Source organism: Rhopalosiphum padi, chromosome 2, assembly GCF_020882245.1.
Source record: "Rhopalosiphum padi isolate XX-2018 chromosome 2, ASM2088224v1, whole genome shotgun sequence".
Taxonomy (NCBI): domain Eukaryota; kingdom Metazoa; phylum Arthropoda; class Insecta; order Hemiptera; family Aphididae; genus Rhopalosiphum; species Rhopalosiphum padi.
In genome coordinates, this window is record NC_083598.1 from 26,939,665 (window position 1) to 26,953,346 (window position 13,682).

The 13,682-nt window shown below is 32.3% G+C and overlaps 1 protein-coding gene across 2 annotated transcripts in view; it reads right to left on the reverse strand.

Moving 5' to 3' along the window:
- Positions 1–13,682, reverse strand: part of LOC132921691 (homeotic protein proboscipedia-like) — a 62,073-nt gene that overhangs the window by 21,254 nt on the left and 27,137 nt on the right. The window contains exon 2 of one of the 2 annotated variants that reach the window (XM_060984852.1): positions 1,561–1,596. The exons of the other annotated variant lie outside the window; for it this stretch is intronic. Coding sequence (XP_060840835.1) covers positions 1,561–1,596 — 36 coding nt within the window. The remainder of the gene's footprint in view (positions 1–1,560; positions 1,597–13,682) is intronic. 2 annotated transcript variants of the gene reach the window in all.

The window sequence follows — 13,682 nt, forward strand, 5'->3', positions numbered from 1 at the left end:
TTTATCCTGTTTGTAGTCATCCTCATTTAATCTACCGTCGCCACAACTACCACAGTAACAAATCTTATTTTCAGCTTAAACAGTAATATAAAATATTGTTAGCTTATTATATGTGAATAGTTCAAACACATAATATGAATATAATGTTTTCACACGCATGTACTCACATAGAAAAATAGATTTTCAAAATAACAATGTCGTATTAGAATACACCAATATGCGACAATGATGTAGTACATATTATATACATCCTCGAGCAAACACCAATGCACACACATATAGATCGATCGAATTCGAGTCGACCACCCCTACCACTATTTGTAAGTGCGGTGGGAGTAGGGGTAGAAAAGCGTTGATTGCGCCATTGGTTTATTAGCGGAAAAGACGCGGCTGCGGTCGGGAACGGTTTTTTGCTACGCGCGTTTATCTCGACCGGGGCCCGGCGCAAAAACGGAATGAAATGTATCGGAAGGAAACTCACTCCTCCACTGCAGCCTCCGACTCTTATCTTGGTATTTATATATGTATACTCAAAGGCGTACAGTGTATAAACCGCAACGTTCTTTTTCGCGGTGTGTCTGTCGCCGCCGAAGGACCCCACTGAGCTCAACGGGTGGCGTGGTGGTGTGGACTGGGTGTTACAAGGGTCGTATACATATATACCACAAGAAAAAAAAAATAAGGGAAGTGTACCGCGCGTATCGTCGTCGTCGTCGTTGTCGCCGCCGCCGCCGTCGTCGTTGTTATAATATTATTATATATTATTATCGTGTGCGGTGTGTGTATATATAGAGGTTTTTTCTGTAAAAATATTGTTTATCTCGCCACCGTTTTTTACGACCGATGTATATGTGTGTGTGTGTGTGTGTGTGTTATATGTATGTTTGTATTTATAGGTTATTTTTTTAACCTCTATACACGCTCCCACCGCCGACTGCAGATCGTGAGATTCCACTGTAGCCTGTAGGTCCTATACATTATATATACCTATACCAACTATATGTACCTACCGCTGCAAACCTCCTGGCAAAATTAACCTATACAGTTTAAATATATATAAATATAAACATCGTGATAAATATTAGTCACGTATGAATATATTCAAAATATGCTTTTTTTTTTCATTTTTACTCGATTCATCATGATCACGTAAGAGGCTCGTCGTACGATATATTATTCATCATACACTATACATATTCTATATATATATATATATATATATATTACTATGAATACTAGTACTCGTGGACGATTTGCTCGATTAAAAATAATGGCTTAAACGAAAACGGCAATTATGATAATCGTCAGTGATTTATATCGTACAGTATAATATATTATGTAGCTATAGATCTATAACGACTATAACTATACATAGAGCTTCGGACGTCGGTGTCGTAATAATATTATCATATAGCAGATGTACGCACACGTATAAAATATAACGAATTTTATATGTCTCTCTACGATGCTGAAACGGTTAACTATATATCTATATCTAAAACATTAATAAATTATTTATATTACGTATATAAATATGATATTTTTACTGTTTTGACTTACGTTTTTCATCGAATAAACACGTAGTTTTACGCACTCCTGGAAAAAACAATATAATATCCTTTTTATTTCAAACGTTTTAAGAGAATAACACCATAATTTTATTGTTCACCATTTGTACACAATAAAATTATATTTATATGATATTTTTCGCACAATATTTAACTATACATCAACATTATAAGAGTTTTAATATGTGATACGTTATTTGTTAATTAAAACTGCACATTAATTGGATTCAGATATTATAATTATATATTCTACAATATACGCTAACACTTTTGTATACATTTAATCTTAAACTATAATAATATAATATAGTAAACGCGTGTAAAATTATTCGATTTGAACGACATTGGCATAAATATACACTTCACTGTTCTTACCCGACTTATAATATTGTATTTCAACGTGCAGGATGATATCGCATAAAAAGTTTAATAATTATTCATTTTGACATTTTTATTGCATCCTATGTACTAAAATATAATAATAATAATAATAAGTGCGTTAATGCAATAATAAACATATATTTATACACGCGTGGACGTTGCTAATAGTTTTCCAAACTTAATTTCCATTTATATTTATATATATATATATATATATATAAATAATACATTGAATATGTGACGATACTATATAATATATTATTTTATACTATACATACGCACGTACATTATAATATAGAATTATGAAATAAAGCGACAAACTTAAACGTAACATAATTGATTTTCTACACAGGATATCCGGGTAGAGGATTGTATACACATATATATATATATATATATATATGCGAAAAACAAAAATTCTTGTAATATTTTATGTTGCGTACGCGTACATTTCCGGCGTAATTATAAAACGTCGTGCGTTCGTTATACATATAAACGCGGGAGAACGAAAAATGTTTGCCACAAGATTACTATTTAAGAAAAAAATGCATATAATAATAATTGGCGGGTAACTGTAATTCATTACTATAAATATTATACCATCGCCCGTCGTACCTGCAACGCGTTTTATATAATATATTATATAGTTATTGTTATTAACCGTGGCGACCCGGTGTCGGTGGCGGAGAAGTCATCACGCGTATATCTAAACGTAGGCGCCCGCCGTCGATTGCGCGCGTAAAGAAAAAAACTAAAGTAACTCGGAAAGAAAAAAAAAACTAAAAACAAGAATAATAAAAAAAAAAATGGGAAAGAAAGAAACACGTCAATCGGGACAAATTGCCGTAGGCGTTCCATTTGACTATCCAGTCAGGTGACTTAGACAAATTTCGTGGGCGTATCGTTTGATTTTTAGTTCAACCCGCCCGTCCTCGAGCTGTACTATTAAATAATTTTTCAGGACTTCGGTGGATACAAAATCATACGAACAAAACGTAATTCGTTATAATTAAATTCTCTCTCTCTCTCTCTCTCTCTTTCTACCTCTATCTATTTCCCTCTCTGTGTCCCTGTATCTGTCTTCCGCTCTTCATCTTCACGTGTATTACGTGGCCAACCGCATCTTTATATATATATATATATATATACCTACGGTAATAATAATTATTAATCATTATATACCTGGTGGCAGGTACGTAGACAGCCGTGGTGCGACGATTGGAAATGATTCCGAAACGTTGATGGCATCGTAGAAATAAAAAAATTGTTTTTTACAGTCAAAACATTAAAAAAGTACACAGTCCGAATATGATAAAAATATTCAACATTATACAATTATTTATTCAAAACGTGTATAAAATTTAATTACAACAATTAAAAAAAAAAATTTCCGTTTTTGAACATCAAATAGAAAATTCACAAAATACTGAGTAAATTTCGACTATATCGTTATTATAAGAATCGGAAAATTCAATTCTTGGGCTGATTTAACATAGATACTTACTATGAATATTTACAATTTTTGTCTTTTGATAAAATATATATTATGTGTGTTAGTGTATTATTTTACCTATGCACGTTATTGGTCGCGTGGTGACTGGTAAGTGGTTCTATAGAATAGTATAGATATTATAATAGAAAATCGATCAGTTTTTTTAAATATTTTTTTTTCCGTCCGTACAATCAAAAAATTCTAAGAGTCGTTTGAATAGCATGCCGAGAAAAAGACAACTTATGGGTGAGACGTTTTTGCTGTAAAAGGTTTATAGGGGTCGGATGGGGGTAAGTTCTTTTCGAGAGATCATAAAATCCGTGCCAAATTATTAAAGGGTGTAGCCGGTTAAAAAAAAATAAATAAAAATAAGTGGCACAAAACCTACGTTCGTAATTCAAAGGAGCTTATTCCCCTCTAAGGTGGTAGGTTTAAACCGAGAAACACAACAGTTTTGAAAGAATGCTTTTTTTCAAGCAGTTTGAAATTAAAATATATCTCCGTAAAATATTCATCGGAATAATAATCTGCACCTAACAAACACATGCACTATAAAACGTATTTTGTTTGACTTATTTATGTATAAAAAATGTTTTTATCGTGGTAGAAGTCAATATTAATATTGTTATAAGTTATATAGGTATTCGATGATATATTATAATTTAAAAAATTTAAAAAGTTTAATATGAGTTTTGTCCTTGTAATTTGTAAGTACATATTATTATAATATAATCCTTGTGATCTTAAAGATTTCTCGTCAATTAAATATAAAATTATCATGAAGTATATACAGTTATAAAACTGTACACATTTTTTCGTGTACTTATATAGCTAAAACTACATATGTATATACAGACATACTATACATATATTATATATTAAAAAAATAATTATTTTAATATATATAGGTGGATGCGTTCTCCTTCGCTAAGTTCGTAGTTATTATTGTTAGATTTCAAGAATTTTTGGCTGTATAAATCAAGGTGCATATAAATATTATTATGTACCTATTATATTATATTTATATTTTATTTCTCCGAGAAGATAATGAGACTCATACATTTGTGTGGTGGTAGCTATAACATACTCGCATATATATTATACATAATATATAATTGCATTTCATTTGAAATAATAATTTTCACATCATACTGACATATTATTAAACACAATTAATGAATAGAAACTATTTGTATATTTAAGATATATAATGTATCACATTAAAATATAATGTTTACTTACAATTAATTAATTAAAAATTATTCTTACTGCGGACATTTATCAAATACATTGCATATATAATATTAATTTTAATTGACGGAATTATTTTCCTTTTGTATAATATAAATACAAACTTAATTATATTAGTTTTACGCGTGTAAAACGGATATACTTGCGCTGGTATATTACTACGTATATTACATAATATTACAAGAATAAGATAAACTCTTATTACATCTTATTACAGACCAAAATACATTCGTATATTTAATGTACATAATATACATTACCTGACTTATTCGCTCAAAAAATAAATTTATATTAGGAGTATCAATGTATAAAATACTGCACACAATATGTATTTATTACATTATTCTCCAATGTTTATTTATTTATAAAACAATATGTTTTATGATTTATATAGGTTTTCCAATATTAACATAATATTTTAATATAATATTATAATATGTTGTAAAAATATTCTATATCTGGGTACCTATACCTAATCGAGTTTCTGCTGAGTATAGCTAGATTTATCGCGAAGTATTTTTCATTCTCGCGGGCGTGATTTTATTCAAAATTGATTACAATGAAATGCGTCCAAATCGGTCTAGGAATATAACGTACGTCACAATCACTCGTCACAAAAAAAAATGTTACGTTACATTTGTGTGTCACATCTTCTACCGACGACTTCGTCGACGAGTATCTTTTTTTTTTAATTATAAAACAGTCTCGCCTGTGGTTGATTTATACGCGTATAAGTCGGCCGCGGCGGTGGCTGAGAAAACGTGGAAATTGCGAATAATTTATGTAGGTACGCGTCCGCGAGCACAGACACTCATACATACACGCATAACTGTGGCCTCGGAAAGGAAGGGTTAGACGTTTCTTGGTAGTGGTCATTCTCGTTTTAATATACCCTTTCCGGGGGTGGTTGTGGGTGAGGGATTCGTCCTTTTCGTCGGCAGCGACAGATCCTCCGAATAATATAGTGCAAACGTGAATTATACGTATATTCGGACGCCGTACGCAGACGCAGACGCTCTCATACACACACACATTTGCGCGGGCGTCCCGTGTAAATACGGGAATGTTATTTAAATCGGGAGGTATGTGCGCGTGTCCTTATATGTAAATATACGCACACTTTCGGGGTGGCTTTCGGGCGGGGACATGATGATGTGGAGGGAACTACCGGACCGAGCCGGACCTTATTAGCGGACGACGACCGCGTTTCTTGCGCGCTCGCAGCACACACAATGTGTGTCCGGCCCGCCACGTATATATGCATTTATACAATTATATACACGTATAGTATATATACATATATAAATATTATATACCGTGGGGTCGAGTGCGGCACACACGCATAATATATATATATATTTATATATGTATGTAAGCGTGTACATAATATACGCAGGGACGCGGCGACAAGAAAGAGAAACGCTGTACATAATGTCCACTCGACGTCACGCTTAATAAATTATTCGCGCCGGGTCCTCCTAAATTATCGTATATACATGTATAAATACCATACGAGTATACTGCGGTGGTTACCGTTCTTTTTTTCGACTTCTTTTCATTATTATTATTATTATTTCCTGCAGGTCAACGACGGGTCCCGAATACCCGCGGACGTATATGTTGTATAATACACGTTTAATGTTTATACATAGGCGTATTATATTGTGTTTGTGTGTTTGTGTGTGTGTGTGTGTGTGTGTGTGTGTGTGTGTGTGTGTGTGTGTGTGTGTGTGTATGGTTAAAAAGGAAAAACAAAAAATTACAACGCCGTCTCGTCCACACAGTATATGTACGGGTCGCTGGACATCTGCACCACCGTCGTACGTATATTATATACGCATTACGCATACGGAATACCTCTCTTCGAACAACTGTTTATGTACGATGCTTATAATACTGGGCGTATATTATAATAATATATACACGAGTATAAATTACACTCGACCGCGACTGTGTGCTGTTACTGCCTTCGCTATAATGGTGTACTTTATTATATATAATATTATTGTATACGGACAGACTATATGACAACTTTTCGCCCACGACACGCTGCCCGCTCCTGGTCTCGCCCTTCCGTTATCCTTATCCTCCGGCACTCGACGCGTCGTCTGCACGCACGTAGTCCTATCACGGTATCGTAATTCTAATAAACGAACGACCTCGTTTGTACGCGTATTATAATATGTTATTATACATGAGGTTAGGATTTTGGTGCGCTTAAAAGTTGTGCGAGACGCTCAAAAAAAATGTGCAAAATTAAAAATACGTTAAAATAGATTTAGTTTAAAGATTACGAAAAATAGCAACGTGAAAAAGTACAAAATAAAATTACATTTAGTTATAAAACATTACATGAAATACACTTTCTGGTTATATATGGAGTTACATTTTTAAACGTTAGAAATTAATATTAAAATCTATCATAGGTACTTCCTACATTATTTATACATAATATATGTTAATGTATATTATATATTTATTATCGATTAGTGTATTACATATACATTGTGTCACGTTTACAAATTTTATTGCCAAGGTAATTTTGCTTATTTTCTAATTCTTCATATCATATTCAAAGACTAGTTTGAAAATATATACGAACATTTAAGCCCTGAAATGGATAGACTTAGATAAATATACGACAGTATATCTAACAGTTAATATTTAATTTAATCAGTTAGGTACAAGTACTTGAAAGATAGCAAATGCGATATATTTCTGCGAACATTATTTTGTAATAGTTTTAAAACTGCAGTATTTTTTTTATTTATTAGGTACACCGCGGGAAATAAATTTCAATCTACAGTTTTCACACGAAAATATTGTCTTGTTATGAATTGATCACAGTAAAAAGGCTGTTTTGCATTTTATTACTTTAATATACTCATAATAATTCAATATTAAATTGACTAGCTCATCGTTATTTATATACAATTGATAAAATATAGTTTAATCGAAATATGTAGATACAAATTAAAGTGTATTCGTTTTAAGTTAATCGCTTAATCCCAAATAAACATTATATAATATAATATAATATCTTTATACATTTTCCGAACAACTACATTTATGTTATATATCATTGAAATTTAACAAATTTAATCATCTTTAAAACGTGAGTTTAATCGATGTGAGCTTGGTACTATACACAAACGATTTGTTTTACCACCGACAGCAACATCGCGACGCATAGGTATTGTTATTACGCACGCGATTCATTTACGTGGAAATAATAATAATCGATTTTCTGAAATTCCGTCACGTGAAATATTAAATATTTACCGCTGCTCCCGAGTGGGATATGTCTATTATAATAATATATTATTATAGTAGGCACATAAATCGATTTGCATACCGCTTACACCCACCCACACACACACACACACCATGTATTTATAATAATATTTTGAATAAATAAATAAAAACAAATTTACTTATAATACTGGATCTATGATAACCCCTCTCATTATATCAACGTGGATACATATATTGATATGTACACTATAGTCTGTAAGGAGAGTAAAGTAATGCGCCAAGTATGTCCACAATTTTCCTTTGATAATATATTTGTGATATTTGGAATTTTTAAATATACTTTATATAACCTACTTATATGGATCATATTTAAAAATTATTATAATGTTTATACCATTTAAGGAATATCCTGTGTTGGAGATACAGATTTTTTTATGAGAATCAAACCTTTTTATTGTAAATTGTTAAGCACTGGTTTATTTAAACATTTTGATGAATTTTAATTAAACTTCAAATAAATAATTTCTAAGTTGTTATAATGTATGTACCTAGTTATTGTACCTATACTAAGGTCTAAGGATAATAGTCCGTAATAATAACTTAATATAAAAAATACTTTTTAAATTATAACATTTTAATACATTAATGTTAATTAGGTAATGTAATTAGTATAATTATCAATATTTTATAGCTTCCGTAATTTATTATTATATTTTCCAAACCTATTATCATGAGCTTACATTATTCTTAGTATACATATAGAATATAGATCGTTAAATAACCTAAAAGCTACATATTAAATTTCCGATTTAGATACCTAGTTTGTTACACCACTTTTTAAATGGTACACAATTATCAGAATTTAAAAAAATGTATTATTAAAGCATAAACGATAAAAGGCGATGAACTGCAACGATGAGTCAATCAGTCAGTATATAATATTATATATATACTTATAATTGTTATATCGATTGTATTTATAACCTATTATCATCGTAATTATAACTTATAATTATTATATTATTGTACAGTCAGTAGGCGAGTCATTATAAAAGTATTTTTCACATTTAAAAAAATCCCGAGTATAACGGGTTACAAGAGTTTTCACGTCGTCGTTCGTAAATAAAACAACGTTTCTGAAAATATTCCCACGCGAAGACGACATGATGTCATCTTGTATTGAGATTATGACGTTGACGCGGCAGCAGTCTCGAAATATAATAATACGACCATGATATTATTATTATTAAGATATATTACAATGAAATGACGTCGACGAAGCGATCCCGGTTTTTACAAATCTATCAGTTCCGGGGGCGTTAGTAATTTTTTTTTTTTTATTTGACCGAGCGATGAATGAATAATATTTTTTATATTTATTAATATAACGGATAAAGTTGTTATGTTTTAAAATCTTATGAAACTATGTTTTATAATGCCCCTACTAAAATTGAAATCCTATAGTCTACGTTTCCACACCTAACCATTCCCTCTCATTCATTGTCGTCTATCTCAGAGTTTACCTTATGGTTTGTTTTTGTAAAGTTTTCGTCTCATTCTCGTATAATTACGCCGCTGCAATAGAAGTATAATATAATTATAAATGTATAATATCACCACACTATTACTGTAATTTTCCATAACATATCTACCTATAATAAATATGTACATGGTAACCTATATACATACATGGTCAACATGTATATAGAGCATTTTTTACCCACACTCCGGTCCATTATTATTAGTTATAAATTCAGGGACCTAGGGTTATGAATTCAATGATTGTACACATTGATGAGTTTCATTCTGAATAGGTTCATAATAAGTGAGTTACAAATGTATTCTATTCATTGACATTCTAAATACAAGGTTTTAGTTTGTATGATTGTATATATATATATTTCAATATTTGTATATTTTAAAGTTATAAACGTTTAACGTTAGTGCATAAGCCACATACATACATATGTAATGTATATTTGAGGAAAAATCATGGTTTTACACCAATACATAAATACATAACATTTTGAATAAGATAATTTAGTAAAAAACGTTATTGTTTACAGTAAATTCTTTGAAAAATCACTTTTTATTTGTAAAATGCATCTCTTTTTGTATACAATCATATATTATACAATATAATATACATTAGACTCGTAATTTTAAAATTTTAAGCTTGTTTAAAAAAAAATATTCTTATATAATTTATTTTATTGAAAGCATACATAGTCTTTTGCATACTCTGAAATTTTTAGCGCATAATAAGCGTATGTCTGCAGTAGTTTTTAGTGATGAAAATCTGTTTTCTACTACATAATGCTGCAGTATGACTATATATTATTATGTATTGTTATAGTTTTTAGGTGAATTACATAATGCTTGTACGCGGTGGAAAAAAATGGACGTTTTCCCGTCAGAACGAACGGACGTCGCCGCCAGCGTTGGCTCCGCTTACAGTCGAATCAAAAAATACAATATATAAACCATATTTATATATATATATATATTTTTTTTTAACGGGGTAAGGCCGGCGGAGCCATTATACATATTACACTATAATACACACACACACACACACACATTTATACGTATGTATTTATGTGCGTGTGTGTGTAGCATTACACAGACTACCCGAGTACACCGCGCACTGGTCTGTGCCCGCCACAGGTCGCCGACTGTGTTTCCTTTCCCCATAATTACGGGTTTGTGTCGCCACCGCAGCCGAGTCTATTATTGGTGCGCGCGCGTTCGGCCCGGGCGAGTTTCGTGTTCCAATTATTATTATTTTGTTTTCGTCGTTTCTATATACGCAGTGTTTTTGTTAATATATATATATATATATATATATACGTATAGTGTATTGTGTACCTATAGTCGGAGTAGCGGTGGGGCACGGGGAAATGTTTCACTCACGTATACCTAAATATATATATATATACATTGTATATATTCTGTATACTGTAAAGCCCTCCTCGGGGACGCCAAGACGACGGCGGCAGGAGTCTATTAATTTTACACCAGGCGAATAATAAAAAGTAAAAACAACACGATATACATACATAAATATAATATGCGAAATCGCGGGCATACTATTATAATATACGAATATAAAATACGAGAAATGGAACAAAAAAGTCGTATTTATATACGTCATAGTGTTTTCCGAGTTTAAATTTTTTTTTATTATTATTATTTCGTTTTAACCCTGGCCCGCCATTCGCCGCCACTACTACTGCAGCACGTATACACGACCACGGTCGGTTAATTTCTCCTCCACCTCCACTGGGGTCGAAGTAAAAAAAAAAATAATAATAATAACCAAAAAAAAAAAAAAAAAGAAGAAGAAGCCACGACATAAGGCGGGATACACGATATGGCTACGGGTTTTTCAAAACTACGTATATAATATACTCGCGCAACACAAACCGATGCGATAATAATTCACCGGGTTTGCAAATCTTTCCCCTTTTTCCTGAGGAAGTGCCCGTTTTGCATTTTGTGTGTACTCACGCCGCGGGGGTGGAATTATTTTTAATTCTAATATTTGTTGGTTTTATCGTCGTCGTTGTCGCCGCCGTCGTCGTCGTCGTCGTAGTAGTATATATAGTAGTCGGTCGTCGTCGTAGTCGTCGCCCCCGGTAAACCCACCCCCGAAAAAACCCCTCGCGCCGTTGCCACTGGTTTGGCCTTTTGAAATTTATGATCCTTTTCCCCTCTCTCACGGTCCCCTTTTAAAAAAATATTATATATATATACACACACACACTAACAGCACGCGTATATAAAATAAGCGACCACGCTATCTCCCGTACGCGTATATATATAACGCGAGCGAGCCCGTTAATGAACTTATATAGTACTATATAACTGCCTTATGTTCGTATTATACGAGAGGATTGTTTTCGCGTCCTTTTTTTTTCGCAAGTCTTCTGTTTTTTTCCCGCTCGTTTCTTTTACGACGACGGCGCGCGTTATTATATTATATTAAGCTCGCGCACAGATTAAACGGCCAATTATTTCCTTAGGTGCACTCCTCGGTTTAAGTGAAAAATAACTCGTGGGCTCCCGAGCACGGCCCCATTACCGAGGTCGTAAACACGGCTTTTGCGGACAGCGGGATAAGCGCTTATTTGCTTTCCAGACCCATATTAAATAGTTTATAATATATTATAAATACCGCTGTACCGAATACAGAATAATATCATCATATACATTTTGTGTATATAAATAAACTATATACCTATATTGTATACTATGGTCAATGTTGCAGCGTTTTGTTCACCGGAATATATTATTATAATTTTAAGAATCCGAGTTATGATTAAAATATAATACATATTTATTTTTATACTTATTATACTGCACTGCAGGTTAATGATACTACAGATGATAAAAGAAAATAATTTTGTTAGCTCGACTGTTTATCTACTATGATCTCATATTAACCATGTAGGTACCCATAGGTATAATCAGAGGGTATATACTGTCTATCCAAGTTTATTATAAGAAATAATGTCTAATTACTTATACAAAATACAAATGCAGTGCACACCGTCTACACTCAATATCATCGCACACGTAAATAATAATATACTTTTATTTGTTGAAGTAAATTGGCGTTGAATTTATTTTTTCGTTTCAGGGTGTAATAGTGTATACTAGCAAAATACATCATTACATCATTGATGTAACATCAATTAAAATACGTCAAAAGCGTATAAATGTATTTGTTTATTTAAAAATTTGTATTACAGATACACGATTGTGATAAAGCTATCTATTATTTTTTTAATCATAATATTATTGAAATGTTTGTGTGATTAATTAATTCAAATGCGTACTTACACGTACAATATCTATAATCTATAAATTATATACGAACGGACATAGCATTTCCTTTAAAATAAAATTAAGAAAAAAATAATTACTCTCGATACCGAAGTATCTGACGCAATTTATTTTATATTATGTCCAAAAAATGTTTTCTTTCGACATTTTATAATATTATTATTAGTATGTAGTAATATTATCATCATTCATCACCATGGGGTTTGTGGTTATAGTATAACATAGACTACTGTAATAATGACACATGTTATAAATAATAGTTATTGTGAGCCAAAAAAGTCGAACTCGATAATCTATATACATTATACATATATTTATATATGGTCGGACACATGATTTGGAATTTTTGAAGAGGGGAAGAGGAGAAGTACAGTGAAATTCCGTCGTCTATATAACGGCGGCGGTTATACCAACTGTTGCCTCGGCGTGCGCGTATCGCAATATGTGCGTCGGGTATAGGTACATAAATCGTGATCGAGACCACAGCGTGCTTTTATCGCACGCCCTCAAAAGCGACGTTTCGGGAGAGGAGAAAAAACAACCCCTACGTACCTCATACATAAGACGTGCGTGTAAAATGCATAAAATATGGCTTGTAAAATAAAAGTAAAGTATACGGTAAAAATCCGTGACTTGATATTTCAACTGCCGCGACGCCCGCGTGGATGATATATATATATATATATTGCATATACGTTGTTGCGGTGGTGCTCGTAAATCAAACGCGCGCCCGCGATTCTTACTTATACACATAATAATGATATGTATATACTCGCATAACAATGTCATACTCGCGCGATCGAGCTTATAAGGGGGGAGGTAGGGGGTAACTCGCGCTCCGAAAAAAACAAACTTAAGGCAACCTTAACGAAAACGGTGGAAAAAAA